This window comes from Dermochelys coriacea, chromosome 5, assembly GCF_009764565.3.
Source record: "Dermochelys coriacea isolate rDerCor1 chromosome 5, rDerCor1.pri.v4, whole genome shotgun sequence".
Taxonomy (NCBI): domain Eukaryota; kingdom Metazoa; phylum Chordata; order Testudines; family Dermochelyidae; genus Dermochelys; species Dermochelys coriacea.
Window position 1 is genome coordinate 56785976 of NC_050072.1, and position 16933 is coordinate 56802908.

The 16933-nt window shown below is 41.2% G+C and overlaps 1 protein-coding gene across 2 annotated transcripts in view; it reads left to right on the forward strand.

The window, feature by feature from the left end:
• Positions 1-16933, forward strand: part of RASA1 (RAS p21 protein activator 1) — a 126533-nt gene that overhangs the window by 41970 nt on the left and 67630 nt on the right. For both annotated transcript variants that reach the window (XR_006281782.1, XM_038401509.2), the window contains exons 4-8: positions 1765-1835; positions 6648-6765; positions 12313-12344; positions 14756-14808; positions 15776-15926. Coding sequence is in view for 1 of the 2 variants with exons in the window: in XM_038401509.2 (XP_038257437.1) it covers positions 1765-1835; positions 6648-6765; positions 12313-12344; positions 14756-14808; positions 15776-15926 (425 nt within the window). In the remaining variant the exon portion in view is untranslated. The remainder of the gene's footprint in view (positions 1-1764; positions 1836-6647; positions 6766-12312; positions 12345-14755; positions 14809-15775; positions 15927-16933) is intronic.

Sequence of the window (16933 nt, forward strand, 5' to 3'; positions counted from 1 at the left end):
GAGCCCCTTCTACAACACAACCCCAGCTCCGCGTGCAGGTGGCGGAGTCCCACCTCCGTGCGCCAGAGGTTGGTCCTGGCAGAAGTCCAAGAGTCGGATGACCTCCTGGACTGTGACCGGGAGACTGCTGGATCCCCTGACGCTCACACTCAGTGCATGGGGCTCTCCAGACCTCGTATTCCCAGCGCATATTTCAGGAGGTGAGGGCCGCTTTGCCACCTTCTGCTCAGGTTACCTCGACCGGGGTCCTGCACGAGGGCACGCCCCACCCGCCCACCCTCCACCTCAGGCCCGCCGGACCTATTCATTGGGCCCCTGCCCCGTGGACCCAGCCGATCCCCTCACCCCTTCACCATGAGCCGGCTGCATGAGCTGCAGGCAGTCTGCTTCCAGACTGCTCCAAGGAAACATCTATACACGCTCGTGCTCCACACCCTTCAAGTCCTCACCCTTGCGTCCCTCTCCAATACAAAATGGTGGGACCTCCTGCCACCTCTGGAGGGTGAGGAACCCCGGTGGGCCAGCCTATATTCCACCTTGGTCCCGAGGCCCGCCGGGGATATCAGTTGGCGGCTCCTTCATGGAGCCGTGAGCACGGGCGTGTACTTGGCGCGGTTCACCCCTATCTGAGACACCTGCCCCTTTTGCGATGTGAGGGAAACCCTGGCACACATATATTTGGAGTGTGCCAGGCTGCAACCCCTATTCCGGTTCCTCACAATATTTTATTACGTCTTTGGTTGCACTTTTCCCCTCACCTTCTTATTTATACACTCCCTGTCTGTGGCCCCATAAAGTCACGGGATCTCCTGGTCAGCCTCCTCCTGGCCCTAGCTAAAATAGCCATCTATAAAACCATAGTGAGGAGGTTGGCCGATGGAGTCTCCTGTGAGTGTGGGGCCTATTTCCGATCCTCGGTCCGTTCATGTATCCGGGCAGAGTTCCTCTGGGCGGCGTCCTCTGACTCCCTTGACACCTTTGAGGAGCAGTGGGCGCTGTCCGGGGTTCTCTGCTCGGTGTCCCCGTCCGGTTCCCTTCGTTTGACCCTTTGACCACACTCCTGTCCCTGTTGTTTCATTAGCTGTCCCTCATAATCATTTGGTGTCCAGGTCCTGTGGATTCGCCTCTTAGGCTGGGGGTGGATCCTTTAGCAGTGGGCGAGCTTTTCCCGCCCAATTCCCGGATCCCTGTAGGATCACTCTCCTGTAGCCATCTGGCCCGACCCTGTCACACTATCTTAATATGAAATATTGGATTAAATAGAATGGCAACATTTCAGAGTATCCAGTCTACAGATAAAGAATTGATCTCTCTGAAAATTGGGGTCCTTTGCAGTGTCTCAGAAGTAGGGCACTCAAAATCACTAGTCTGTTTGGAAAATCTTGGTCTGAATAAAAATCGCTCTAAAAGGCACAACTTAGGTGGAGAGCCCACCCTGCTATAAGCAGAGGATATATGCAAAGGATGTAATTCAAACTTATCTCTTTTCTGGGATAAATGCAATTTGTACTAATTAAAATGTCCCAATTCTAATATACAGCATTTTGGGACATTCCAGTGCTAGAATAAAATTGGAAATCTCCTGAGCTAATGATGTACATCACCCATGTCTAACCCTGATCAGTCTTGAGCTATTATAACTTAAATGTTAGGGGTATTTACTGAGTATTGCGAGTTCTGCACCTCAAACTAGCAAAAATGTCGGGGGGAAATTCTGTTTGGGGGAGAGCAAGAATTAAACATTTTTCCCCTCCTAAATTGTAGCCAGTGGAAGACAGAAGGAGAGTTCGAGCCATTCTGCCATACACTAAAGTGCCAGACACAGATGAAATAAGGTATGTCTTATTAAAGGATCAGAAGCAGTTAAGAAATTCTAAAGCATTTTTCAGTACTAATGAATGCAGATCATTTTCATTTACATCTGTCTTCCCATTCCTAGATGTCAAAATCAGATTTCTTAAGAGCTTATTTATCAGTTGTAGAAGTAGCAGCATTCTGTTTTGAGTTCATGTGTATTAATGTTTACCAAATAAACATGTTAATTATAAGGGGAGCGATTAGTTTTTTTTAGTTCTCTGTTGTCAGTCTCACTGTAATTCTCTGAAACTTTCAATTTACAAGTTTAATTTCTCTAGGCTTGGTCTTCACCCAAAGAGATGTGTGTATGCACTTTTTTTTTTTAAATATAAAAGTGAGCAAGAAAATTAATCTGTATGGGGGGATGAGGATGGTGGTGGTAGTGAAATCAGTGATGAATAAGGCTATGTCTACACTAGGACTGTTGTGGGTCAGGGTGTGGAAAAACACCCCCCTGACAGACAGATGTTACATTGACAGGTAGACAGAAGCGCCAGTGTGGACAGCGCTATGATTGTGGGAGATGCTCTCCCGCTGACATAGCTATCACTGCTCATTGGGTATGGTTTGATTATGCTGATTGGAGATCTCTCTCCCATCAGCATAGAACGGCTACACAGAAAACCTTACAGCTGTGCCGTTGTAAAGTCTCTAGTGTAGACGTAGCCTAACTTTGAACAGGCTGTTGAAAGGCTGAAGTAGCCACTAAATGGACCCTGATGTTTGGTGGTAATCACTGGTAGAGACACTCTCGGGTTGTCGTTTGGGAGTGTGACTTACCATGCGTACTGCATTGAGACTCTGGCTGTTGCTGTCTGTTTATGATATCTGGAGAAAGGTTTCATGAATATCAGAATAAAGTGTATGAGAGCTGGAGTTAAAATTTGAGTGGGTTCATCAGTGGAATGAGTTTCCAGTGCAGGTCATATTAATCCAGTCTGGCCACCTTAGAGCACCTTATGAGAATTGTCTTTTTGAGAGAGCTTTCTTATCACAACTAGATTTTGATAGAGGAGGAAACCTATAATTGTATCTAGAAACAGGTTTCAGAAAGTAGAACTTCCTCGACCAGGTAAGGAGGAATAATAGAAAATTCCATGAAGTCCACTAGTGACCTTGTCATGCATATCCAATTTACATGGGAAACTTTTGGGTGATAAGACCTATAGAAATGCTAAGACTCTTCCTTTAGAAAGGCATGCTGAGGAGAAACTTCAGAGGCAAGAGCCTGTACTCCAGGACTCGGCATAGGCGACATTGCCTTGGCTATGTCTTCACTGCAGAATTGAGACTCATTTACTGCGGGCTTGTCTACACTGGCACTTTACAGCACTGCAACTTTCTCACTTAGGGGTGTGAAAAAACACCCCCCTGAGTGTAGCAAGTTTCAGCGCAGTAAAGTGCCAGTGTAGACAGTGCACCAGCGCTGGGAGCCATGCCCCTTGTCAATGTGTTTTTTTTTTTTTTTTTTTTTTTTTAAGAGCGCTGGAAGAGGGTGTCACTGGGTTACAGATTGTTGTAGTAATCCATAAATCCAATGTCTTTTTTAAGACTTTTAGAGCCTAGGAAAGTTATACATTTAAGCTCGCAAGCTTGTTTTTTGAAGGTGTTTTGTAGGTTTCCTTTGAGGATTGGGACTGAAAGTTCAGATAGCAAGTGATTGTTTTGTGAAAAGAGTTTGTCCATGGGTGATATGGTGCGTTTGTCTTCTATAATTTTTCTGTGTGAGTTCATTAGAGAATAGTGATTGTCTTGTTTCAGCCAGATAATTGTTATTGGATCGTTTGGTGCACTAGATTAGGTGCACCACATGTTGTGCTAGGCATCTGTAGGTCTCCTGGATCTTAAAAGGTATGTTGTGTGGGGTATTGATCATCCTAGCAATGAAGATATGCCTTCAGGTTTTGCATCTTTTGCTCTGGAAGGGTCTGGTGCTGCTTTGGGTTAGTGGGTCCTGGTCTGTGGGGAGCTTGCCTCTGATGATGAGCTTGGCAAGGTTGTGGGGGGTAGTTTGAAGGCCAGAAGAGGGGGTTCAGGTAAGATTTCTTTCAGGATGTAATCCCCATTGAGTACAGGTTGTAACAGTTTAATGATGCCCTCTGTGGGGTAGTAGGTGACAAGTAGGATTATGTGATCTGAGGTTTTTCCTCCCATATTGAAGCAGGTATTTTAGATGTGATTCACTTCCCTGACCTAGTGTCCTTTTTCGGTGAAGGAAGTTTTAAGTGTGTTAAGGTGTGAATCCTGGACTTTCTCCTTGGAGTCTATTCTGTGGTATCTGAGTGTCTGATTGTAGATAACTGAATTCTTGGTATGTTTGGGTGATTACTGGATCTGTGAAGGTAGTGTGGTGATCCATGGGTTTTTGGTATATGTTGTCTGTATAGTTCCATTGTTGAAGCTGACAGTGGTGGGCAGGAAATTGATGCTGATGTGGGAGTGTTCTAGAGAGAGTTTGGTGGATGGATGGTGGTTGTTGAACTGTGAGGATGTGTAGGTCATTTGTCCAGAGGATGAAATTATCACCAATGTATCTCAGATATATCATTGGTTTAATGGTGCATTAGTTGAAAAATTTTTCCTCGAGGTGGCTCATGAAGAGGTTGGCATGTTGGGGAGCCATCCTAGTACCCCTGGCTGTTCCCAAAATTTGGACAAAGTGTTTCTTTTTTAATATAAAATTGTTACAGGTGAGGAGGAAATGGATGAGTTTAGTGATGTGTTTGGGGTGGGTATCTGTGTGATGTCCATTGTCTTGTAGATGTTTGAGGCAGGCAGTGATGCAGTCATTCTGAGGGTTATTGGTGTACAGGGAGGTGGCAAGGATACTAGTCTGAGGGAGGTTGTTAATATTGCTGAGTTTCTGGAGGAAGTCCATTCTATGCTGGAGGAAGCTGGCCCTTTTTGTGGTTAGTGATTTGATTCTGGTTTCTGATTCCCGATATTCCTTCAGTAAGAGTGCCATGGCCAGATACGATGGATCTGCCTGGGTTCCCTTGTTCGTGTATCTTGGAAAGCATGTAGAAGGTCCCTGGGATGGGTTTGAGATAAAGTTGTACAGTTTCCCTTGTTGTTTGGAGAAGGATTTGATATCTTTTAATTCCTGGGTGAAATGTGTTGAGGTCTTTTTTGAGTTCTTTATAGTAGGTGGTGTTGGAGAGTTTTCAGTTGGCCTTGTTAATGTAGTCATTACAGTTGAGAACTACGATGGGCCCCCCTTTGTCTGCTGGTTTGATCACTAGCTTCTTGTGGTTGGATTTCAGGAATTGTAATAGCTATTCTCTTGTCAGTGGGGAGATTGTGATAGATATGTTTAAGGATTTTACAGTATTTTTTTTCCTCCTGAAGCAATCAATGCAATGATCAAGTGTGAGGAGGGGAGTCAAGTCAGATAATTCTTTATCTTATGACTGTTGGTGGGAGTGAGGTAGCTGTGGGTGGTGGCGTGAAAGAAGTTTTTGAAGTGGAGTTGGCAAAAGAATTCTTCTAGTTCTGTACATGTTAGTTTGGTATCATGGAGTAGTGGGGTAGAAGTTCACATGATGGGTCCTGGTGTTGTGGCTTCTTCCAGAAGTGGTGGTCGGTGGATTGTAGAGTAGTTGTTCTTCATTCCACTTCTTTTTTTTTCTTTTGGAGGCTATCTTTAGGTTTCTTTGATAGATTTTTTTTTTTTTTTTTTTTTTTGGTGGCTTCTTGCATGATCTCCAGGTAGGTTTCCTGCTTTTTTTTCTTTTCAATGCGTGGGAGTATGTGATGATTTCATGTTTGAGGTGGTCCCTTCTGGAGTATGAGAGTTGCGGGAGATGGTTCCTTAGTGTTTTTGAAGTCCTCCTGCAGAGCTCTTCGTCATACTTGGAATTGTATGTAGTGGTCAGAGGGTTATAGAGCACTTTGGGGATAATGTTTTGTTTTGTTGGCATTTTCTCAGGAAGTAGATGTTGGTTTAAGATTTGCTTCCTTTTGTTTTATGTTGTGGAGTTTCAATTTCAGATTTCAAAATTTGTCATCTTCCATTGTTGTTTGCAGTGTTGTAGCCATTTTGTTCCCAGGATGTTGGAGAGATAAGGTGAGTTAGGGCAGTTCTTGAGTTATAACTTGAATTAACTGTAGTAAAGACAAGCTTTCAAACATGCTCTAACCCATATTATATTCCTGACAAGGTCCATCTACCATCGTGATCCAGTGCTAATTACAGTATTCTGCACCATTTTGTAGGGCTTTAACACCTGCATTTATAGTGACTAAAAGGCCTGCTTTCATGTAAGGGTCCCAGAAACCTCTCCCTTCATACATAGGGTTACAATGTTGTTAAATTAGGTAAAATCACTATTTTCTTTTATAAATATAATACTGATAGATATATGTGTGTGTGTGTGTATATATATGTATATATATGTATATACACACACTTATGTATGTTCTTGATTTTTCTTATTTTTATTTGGGATTTGATTTGATTGGATATTGTCTCTTTAACATTGAGTGTAATATGGTGCTAGTGTTTGCATAATTCAGTAGAACGTTAAAAGTGTCTCTAGAAATTAACAAGTATTAGGAATCCAAATAAATCTAATGTGTCAATATCTAACAGGTGCTTATTTCATGATGTGTAAACAGATTGACTTGTGGTACGCTCTTGGGATAGCAAATAGTGTTTTTTATGCTTCTGCCATCTTTAAAGTTTTGAAAATTTTACTTTGGTTGAGTTATGTTCAATTTATTATCCTCACCAAAAATATTGCACCTTGATTGCAGTCCTAGTTTAATAGTCTTACTGTAGCTTTTTTCAGTTTCCTTAAAGGAGACATGTTTATTGTCCATAATGAATTGGAAGATGGTTGGATGTGGGTTACAAATCTACGGACAGATGAACAAGGCCTTATTGTAGAAGACCTGGTGGAAGAAGTGGTAAGTGTTGTATACTCAAATCAGTTCTAAACCTTAAGATTCTTTAAATATTAATACACAAGAGCCACAATATCTAATCTAACTGCCAAGCTTCATACTGTGGTGTATTTTCAGTTTTCTTTTCAAATGTAATAATCAATCTCCCATTTATCAACATATATAGTAACTCCTCAAGCCTAATTTCTGAAATTGAAAATAATGAAGGCCAAACCAGTTCTTGGCAACTAAGTTTATTCTAATTTTTTTACAGATGAATGGCATTGTGACTTTGCTCATAGGCAGTTCTCTAAACCAGTGGTTTTCAAACTTTTTTTCTGGTGACCTAGTTGAAGAAAATTGTTGATGTTCCCGACCCAGTGGAGCAGGGGATGAGGGGTTTGGAGTGTGGGAGGGGCTCAGGACTGGGGCAGAGAGTTGGGGTGTGGGGTGGGGCCAGGAATGAGGATTCAGTGTGTGGGAGGGGGCTCTGGGTTGGGGCAGAGGGTAGGGTGCAGGCGAGGGTGTGGGCTGGGGGTGCAGGCTCTGGGTGGGGCTGGGGATGAGGTGTTTGGGGTGCAAGAAGGAGCTCCGTGTTTGGGGGTGGGGCTCAGGCTGAGGTAAGGGATTGGGGTGCAGGTTGGAGAATGGGCTTACCTCTGGCGGCTCCTGGTCAGCGGTGCAGCTGGGGTGCAGAGACAGGCTTCCTAGGTGGAGGCGCGCAAGCGGCTCTGCGTAGCTGTTGCCCGCAGGCGTCGCCCCCACCCCCCAGCTCCGATTGGCTGGTTCCTGGCCAGTGGGAGTGCAGAGCTGGTGCTCGGGGCATGGGCAGCGCGCGGAGTCCCAGGGCCCCCCTGCCTAGGAGTCGGACTTGCTGCTGGCCACTTCCGGGGTACAGCACCGTGTCAGAACAGATAGGGACTAGCCTGGGCAGCACCGCCGATAGGACTTTTAATGGCCCAGTTGGTGGTGCTGAGCAGAGCCGTTGCGACCCAGTGCCTTCCATTCCACCCACAGTTTGAAAATCGCTGCTCTAAACCAAAGCTGTTCCTACAATAGAAGAGACCCTGCCATTCGTTGCAACTATTTTGTGGTGCTTCCTGAAGCACCACAATACCTTCCATTTTTCTAGTGAAGTATCCAAATTGATTGTTTATATGTACAAAGGCTCCCCCTCATGAGAGTTCCATTCAGAACAGGGGATGGGACAAGAGGGCATATCAAGTTGTTTGTTAAAGCTCCCTGATTCATCATCAGCCATGCTGGCCCCAGCATTAATTAGGGCAGTCAAGTGACCCTGAGACACCTTATGTCAGGGGAGAATTGGTTTGATGGAGCTTTCCTGTGGACCACCCTTGGCTTGGTTCTTCAAGCCACCACTACTTTGCATGTCTCTTCGCTGGGACTGGGGGGAAGCGTCACTGCCTCTGCCAGCTGTACACTAGCAGGTAGCTGCTTGCTATCTGAGAACGCAAAGTGAATGGACAGTACTGGAGAATCTGGGCTCTGGCCTTTTGTTTGTAGGGTACAAGATCAATCCACCTTATCACAGTAATAATTGAAAATTACCATTTCAATTTTCTTTTTGGTCCCATATGAAGGGATTTTGTTACTCTCTAGTTCATTTTTGAGTGGACAAGTCTCTGCTTCACCAAAACTGCCATCACCCAAGAATTGGTGCCAGCTAGCCCACTATAGTGTGTAAAGAATAAATAAGCATGGGCACTGAACTAATCTCTTACTTTTGGAAGTAACATAAACAGGTCATGTTTGATGCATAGTATCAGTATGGTGTGAACTGTGTACTGCTCTTGCTGCTATATTTTTCATGAATAAGTACAGTAGATTTAATTCAGTCCTCAGAACTGTCAGTCCACACCATTCACAAGCATTAAATCAACACACAGCCAGTCTAATTGAGAAGGACAATTGAATTCCCTTGTACAGCATTGTCTGAGGAGAAGCTATTTATAACATAGTGCAAAAGATTGGACAACTTGTCGCAGTTTAATGATGCTATGTAGCTAACTGGTGGAGCACATCATCTAATTTGAGGACTCTGACAGTTGGCAATATGTTAGCCCATCCTGCAATGTTTCTTACTCTCTCAGGGTGGATGCACTATGCACAGTATAATTATCTACTGTACCTACTATATTAATATATATAGTTTTTAGCTGTCTGTTTCAAATCCTATGCCCAGTCTGCATTAAGAGGCACAGATTAAAACCAGAAGGCATGACTGTGATAATCTAGTCTGACCTCCTGCATAACACAGGTCATGGAATCTCTCTGAAATAATTCCTGTTTGAACTAGAATATATCTTTCAGAAAAAAATCCACTAAAAATTGTTTTAAAAATTGTCAGTGATGGTGAATCCACCATTGTCCTTGGTAAACTCTTTCACTGGTTAGGATTACCATCACTATTAAAAATATGCATCTTATTTCCAGCCTGAATTTGGCTAGCTTCAACTTCTAGCCATTAAATCTTATTAAACAAATATCTGCTAGATTGAAGAGCCCTCTACTATCAAATTTCTGTCCTCCCTGAAGATACTTAGACTGATCAAATTACCCCTTAACCTTATTGCTGATAAACTAAATAGATTGCGCTCCTTGAGTGTTTCACTGTAAGGCATGTTTTCCAATCCTCGAATCAGTCTTGTGGCTCTTTACTGAACCCTCTCCGGTTTTTCAACATTTTTTTTGAGATGTGGCTATCAGAACTGGACACAGTGTTCCACTAGAGGTCTCACCAGAGCAAACACTAGAGGTAACAGAATGTGTCTACTCTTACTTGATAGTCCCCATCCAAAGATCACATTAGCCATTTTGACCACAGGATTGCACCGGGAACTCATGTTCAGTGAATTCGTCAGCATGACCTCCAAGTTTTTTTCAAAGACACTGCTTTCCAGGATAGTCTTCCATTGTATGTGTGGTCTACATTCTATGTGGATGTAGATTTTACATTTAGATATATTAAAATTAATATTGTTTGCTTGTACCCTGCTTAAGTGAGCCGATCATTCTGTATCAGTGAACTGTACTCTTCATTGTTTACCACTCTCCCAGTCTGTCATCCGCAAATTTAATCAGTAATGATTTTGTTTTTTTTCAGGCCATTGATTAATATAAAAAAGTTAAATAGCATAGGACCAAGAACTAATCACTATGGCACCCAGCTAGAAACATACCTGCTTGATGATTCTCCAATCTAAAATTATAGTTTGAAATCAATCAGTCAATTTTTAATCCATTCAATGTATGCCTTGTTTGTTTTTGTGATGTTCTAGTTTCTTAATCAAAATGTTATGCAGTACCAACTCAAATGTCTTGCAGAAGTCTAAATATATTAACTTTATCAACCAAATTTGAAATCTCATCAAAAGAAGATATCAAGTTCACTTGACAGGATTTATTTTCCATACACCTATGTTGATTGCCATTTATTATATCACTCTTCTTTGATACTTATTATCAGCTGCTCCATAATCTGTACTATAATGAATGTTAGGCTGACAGGTCTACTATATAATTGCCTGAGTTTGTCCTTCTTAAATATTGGCACAACATCAGCTTTATTCCAGTCTTCTAGAACTTCCCTCGTGTTCTAAGGCTTATCGAAAATCAACATTAGCAATCCAGTGAGCTCCTTGGGCAGCTCTTCTGAAACTCTTGGATGCAAGTTACCTGGACTTGCTGATTATAAAATGTAGTAGTAGTAGCTACTGTTTAACAGCCTCCTGAGTTACTGTTGGAATTGTTTCTTCATATCATCATGATCATCTCCTCTCATGACTGTATCATCCCTTTTCCCCCAGATAAGGGACAGAAATATGTATTGAACACTTCTGCCTTTTCTGCATTATTTACCATTCTACTATTTGCACCTAGTGATGGACCAATACCATTGTTAGGATGCTTTTTGTTCCCAATATACTAAAAAAAACCTCATTATTGTCCCTAACTCTGCTGGTCATACATTTCTCCTTATGTCCCTTCGCTTCCTTTATCAGTTTTCTACAAATGCTAGCTTCCGGTTTTTTATTTATTATAGTCAACTTCTCCATGCTTCCATCTGTTATATATTGTTTTTCATTGCACTTTCCCCTCTAAGCCAGGTTGTTGTTTTTTAACCCATTTGCTGCCTTCTGTCTCGATTGTGGCTTTTTGGGCAGCTAGTAAAATGTTTCTAAATGATTCCTAATTATCCTTCACATTTTCTGTTAATATTCTCTCTCCGAGCTGATTTGGCTCATAATTTTTTTTCAGCTTTGTGAAACCAGTCCTTCTAAAGCAGGGGTGGGCAAACTACGGCCTGCCAGACATTTTAAGACGACCCTTGAGCTCCCTCTGGGAAGCAGGGTCTAAGGCTTGCCCTGCTTGGGCTCTCCTGCTGGGGCGCAGTGTCCGGGGCCGCTCCATGCGGCTCCTGGAAGCCACGGCATGGCCCCCTCCGGTGCTCCAATGGGAGCTGCAGGGGCGGTGCCTGCAGACGGGACAGCGTGCAGAGCCACCTGGCCATGCCTCCATGTAGGAGCTGGAGAAGGGACATGCTGCTGCTTCCAGGAGCCACTTGAGGTAAGTGCCGCCCGGAGCCTGCACCCCTGCCCCTCTCCCCATGCCCCAACCCCCTGTCCCAGCCATGATCTCCCTCCTGCCTTCTGAACCTCTTGATCCCAGCCCGGAGCACCGTCCTGCACCCCAAACCCCTGATCCCCAGAGCCCGCACCCCCAGGCGGAGCTTGAACCCTTCCCCTGCCCCAGCCTGGAGTCCCCTCCCACACCGTGAACGCCTCATTTTTGGCCCCACCCCAAAGCCCTCACCCCCTCCTGCACCCCAATCCCGATTTTCTGAGCATTTATGGCCCACCATACAGTTTCTATTCTCAGATGTGGCCCTCGGGCCAAAACGTTTGCCCACCTCTGTTCTAAAGCAACACGTGTATGTATCTATATGTATACATTGCTGATTTATACTTTATTATTTGCACATAATAAATGTGATGAAGTCATGTTTGCTTGTACCAAAGCTACCACTAATTTTGAGTTCTGGAAGCCATTAATATTGATTCACCACATTGGGACATAGGGGGTTTATATCAGTGTAGCTTAATACATATCTGTGTAAGCTGCACTGGTGTAAACCCCACTTAATTCTAATATATAGCTCATCTACATAAGGGGTTTGTGCCAGTGTAACTTGATCAGTGTAGTTACAGGGGGGGCGAATTTCCTTCATGTAAACAGGGGTTTGGGAAAGAAGCACGAAAAAAAATCGTTCGATAATTGTAAGAAACGTAGCCCTCAATTTTTTTTTTTTAAAAGTGTGCTTTTGGAATATGTTTTCCCTACCCAAATAGGATAGGGATGCATCAAATAGTAAGCTTCTTTCATAGAATTATATAATAAGCCCTTTAGTTTCTAGTATAATTTCTTGAATATAAATTATTTTTTAGCATTATTGGCTTCTACAGAAAAGCTAAAAACTTAGAAAATAGACTGCATATCACTGATTACTTGAACTGTTGCATCACGCACTTACTGTGTTAATTTTCTCATTAGGGACGTGAAGAAGACCCACATGAAGGCAAAATGTAAGGGTTTTTGTTTGTTCTTAAAGAAAAACAAATATTGTGGAATAAACTATTTGTAAATTTCAGCTATGAAGTTATCTGCCTTTGAAAAGGTGAATCTAACTGTTCTTTCTGGCCTCATGTTTTCCCTCTACTAATAGCTAAGGTTGATACTCTCCTTTGTCTAGCGGGCTTCTACATTGGTCTTTTGTGCTACTTATGCATAGTGTCAATAGGTTTTCGTGATGGATAAGTCTTGTATGAGCCCTGTGGATATCGGTGAATTTCACCCAGAATATGCAACATAGGTAACTGTTTGAATACAGGTTTCAGAGTAGCAGCCGTGTTAGTCTGTATTTGCAAAAAGAAAAGGAGTACTTGTGGCACCTTAGCAACTTACAGCTATAGCTCACGAAAGCTTATGCTCAAATAAATTTGTTAGTCTCTAAGGTGCCACAAGTACTCCTTTTCTTTGTTTGAATATAGAAATTGATGTACTAGAGCTGACTTCTTGTAAAACCAGTCTAACTCCAAAATCTTTTAGTTTTGGAGAGAGAATATTACCATCACTAGAAGAATTAAATTTCTGAATTCACTGATCTGGTTCTTTAATCACCAACATATTGGTATTTGTGATCTCCTCCTCTATTAACCTCCCATAATGATGAGATTTTAACATTGTAGCACTCAAGTTTCTCATTGAAATTGCTTCATCTATTAACAGTTATATCTGAAAATCCTAAAATGTTAAGTCATCAATATGTATTTTTTTTAAGAAGCATGAAAATCAAGGAATCATAACATACAGAATTTGGTGACCAGAAAGTAGCATCTGTCATTTGTAGAATCACTTGCAATGAAAAAAGATGAGTGGCAACTAAGTATTTCAGCTGAATTTCCTGCTACTTATTCACTTGATTGGCTTTAGGATCTTTTGTCACCATTGTTGCTGTCTCCTGCCTCCAGTATCACCAGATTCACAATCTCTGAAAGGCTGATGATCGAAGGCACTTCCAGGTATGTTGGGTGGGGAGAGAGAATTGCTACTGTGGGATTGCAGCCCACGGAACTCTACTGGCAGTTCTTCCACCCAGTTTGGTGTAACAGCCTCATTAACTGCATCATCTTCATTTATTGAGATTATCCCCTGCACCATTCCTGGAAGTTGCTTCAAGCCTCACCATTTGCAGACCACATGTCTAATGATCTTGCTGCTCAGAGGGTCCTCTGGACAGTCCTTCAAGTGTTCAAGCATCAGGAGACTGTCCTTTAAAATATCAGAGGGGTAGCTATGTTAGTCTGGATCTATGAAAGCGGTAAAGAGTCCTATGGCACTTTATAGACTAATGGACGTCTGTTAGTCTATAAGGTGCCACAGGACTCTTTGTCCTTTAAAGGTGACCTGGAAAGGAAAATAAAAATTGAACATGTCCTTTGATGGAAAGGTTTGTTGAGGTGTTTAAAAAAGAAAATCACTTGCTTATTTGTACATTAGAAATGTAGGTCTTTGTCCAGGCAAGAAGATAAATCCTGTTTCCCTCCCTATATGGTACTGGAAATGCCGTGTGTATGGAAAGGTGGGGGTATACTACATTGCCTGAAAGTTATCATGTAAGGGTGGTCATTGTAGTAGGGGTGACCATCAAGAAGATGGGCAGATGGTATGTGGCAAATCATTGGGAGATCAGCTGCTGAGCATGTGAAGTTAGAGATGGATCGAGAATTTTTCCAAAAATTCTGCTATGACATCACCAGTATTCAGACATGAATAAATGGACTTTACATTTGTTACATAAGGGCACCCTGCAGAGCTACAAGTATAAGTTATTTGAGGCTGGACTGAAGCCTCTGGATTTGTCATGGCATGGCTCCACCACACACAGGGCTGAACAGGCTACTTTAGCTGCAAGATTGATGTAGCGACTGTGGCGCTGCTCTGCTGCCTTTCTTCCCTTCTGCAATTTGGGTTGAGAATTCCTTTCCCCAGCTCCTGTGGAAATTCACAGCACAACTCCAGCTACTTTGTCTGGATATTTTACCCCTCATTGAAGAGTAATGACAAGAGTAAAGGTCATTTACATTCATAATTGGTTTAAATTGTCATAGATCAGTTTCAAATAATTACCAGAAAAATTATCTAGTATATTCACTTTGTACATGACAGCTTATATATCTAAAACTTTTGTACTTTGACCGCTAATTCAAATGTTTAATTTTATTCACAATTAATTTTAGATATTTAAATATTTTGTCAGAGAACTGGATCATTGTGTAACATGATTTTATGAGTTATGTTCAATTGATTTACTCCACCTACTAGGTCTTTAATTAAAGATTAATTCATAGAAGCCAGAGCCTTGAAGGCCAACAGAACCAAAAAGAGACTGCTGCTGATCTTGTTTTTTTTATTTGTTCTCTTCATCTTTGTTAAGATGGTTCCATGGGAAGATCTCCAAACAAGAGGCTTACAATTTGCTGATGACAGGTATTTGTCTTTCATTACTAGGGTTAAGGCATAAGGGAACGAGCACACAGAATAATGCTATATATAAATTAGATTGTAAAATCTTTGGAGCAGGGTTCTGTCTTTGTGTCTGAATAGGACCTAGCACAGTGAGCTCCAGATCCTGACTTTCATTACCACAATGCAAATAATACGTTATAAGAGCTAAATATTATAATTAATATTATTTTTTAAAAGAATTAGTATTAAAGACTATCAAAGACAGTGGATCACATAACTTCCATTTTTAATAGCTAATCACTATACTTACTGAGTAATAAATACTTTAAATATTTGCTATCAATAAAACCTATAACTTAGTTATCTGAATAAGAGTATATGGAAGGTACTGTAGTGTCATAAATAGTGTAAATTTTGTTTTTCTGTTGGAGGAAAATGTTTCTTCAGGACTTAAAACATCAGGCTTTCTAACCTAGGTAAAGCAGAAAGTTAAAAATGGTGAAATAAACTCCAAAGTAGTATTTACCATCTGAATATTTTATTAGATCAAAACTATTTTTAATTGTTGGAACCTATATCATGATGTTGTCAGAATGGTTTTTCTCTTCTCAGTGGAGTGTCTTCATCATTGACAATTTTTAAATCAAGATTGGCTGTTTTTCTAAAAGATATGGTCTAGGAATTATTTTGGGGAAGTTCTATGGCTTGTGTTAAACAGGAGGGCAAACTAGTAGATGATCACAGCGGTCCCTTCTAGCCTTGAAATCTATGAATCTATATGTGAAGTTGGCTACAGGCTACTTTGAGGGCTTAAAAGGGGGGAAATAAATTAGCAAGTGTCTGGATTTCAAGCTAAATATACACATATTTATTCCAAATTCCGATTCATATTTGTATCCAGTAAAATTTGAAAAATGTCCTTTGATGGTACTGTGAAGGAAAACTAATAGTGATTGGCACCTTATTAATAATCCTAATATTGTTTCAGTTGGTCAGGTGTGCAGTTTTCTTGTGAGGCCCTCTGATAATACGCCTGGTGATTATTCACTTTATTTTCGGACCAGTGAAAATATTCAACGTTTCAAAATATGCCCTACTCCAAACAATCAGTTTATGATGGGAGGAAGATATTATAACAGGTAAGCTACAAACAGTTATACTTTTTTTTTAAACATATATAGAAAAACAAAGTGTAATCTGTCAATATTTATCATTTACTGGTGTATAGATAAATCTGATTTTAAAAAAATGCTTACGTTAATATTAATAATTTATCTAACCTGGTTAGTGGCTACATAAAAAGACTGAAGTTTTAAACATTTTCTTAATCCTAAACAAAGCATAATTAGTTGGTGTTTATTTTTAAAGTATCTGACATTTTCTTCCATAAACTGGTTTCTCTTGATTAGAAATTGTGGATCATATATGACTTCAAAATTATCGTGACAAAATGGAGAATTGATCTGAAATTAACAAGATGGAATTCAATAAAGACAAATGCTAAATACTACACTTAAGAAGAGAGAGACAAATCCACAAATACAAAATGGGGAATAACTGGCTAGGCAGTAGTTCTGCGGAAAATAATCTGGGGGATCACAAATTGAATATGAGACAACAATGTGATGCAGTTGCAAAAAAAAAAAAAGGCTAATAATCTGGGATGTATTAACAGGAGTGTTGTATGTAAGACACAGGTGGTAATTTTTTCACTTTACTTGACACTTGGGAGGCCTCAGCTGTGTATTGTTCCAGTTTTGGGTAGCGCATTTTAAGAAAGCTGTGGATAAACTGGAGAGAGCCCGGGGGGGAGCTACAAGGTTTTATAAAACCTGACCTATGAGGGAAAAAAACAAAAAAAACAATACTGGGCATGTTTAGTCTTGAGAAAAGACAACTGCGTGGGGGACGTGATAAGTCTTCAAATATGTTAAGGGCTGTTGTATTGAGGATGGTGATCGGTTGGTCTGTATGTCCACTGAAGATAGGGCAAGAAGAAGTTGGTTTTATCCACATCAAAGTAGATTTAGGTTAGATGTTAGGAAAAACAGTTTAACTATAAGGGTAGTTAAGTATGGGAATAGGCTTCCAAGAGAAATTGTGGAATCCTGGTCATTAGAGGTTTTTAGGAACAGACAGGACAAAC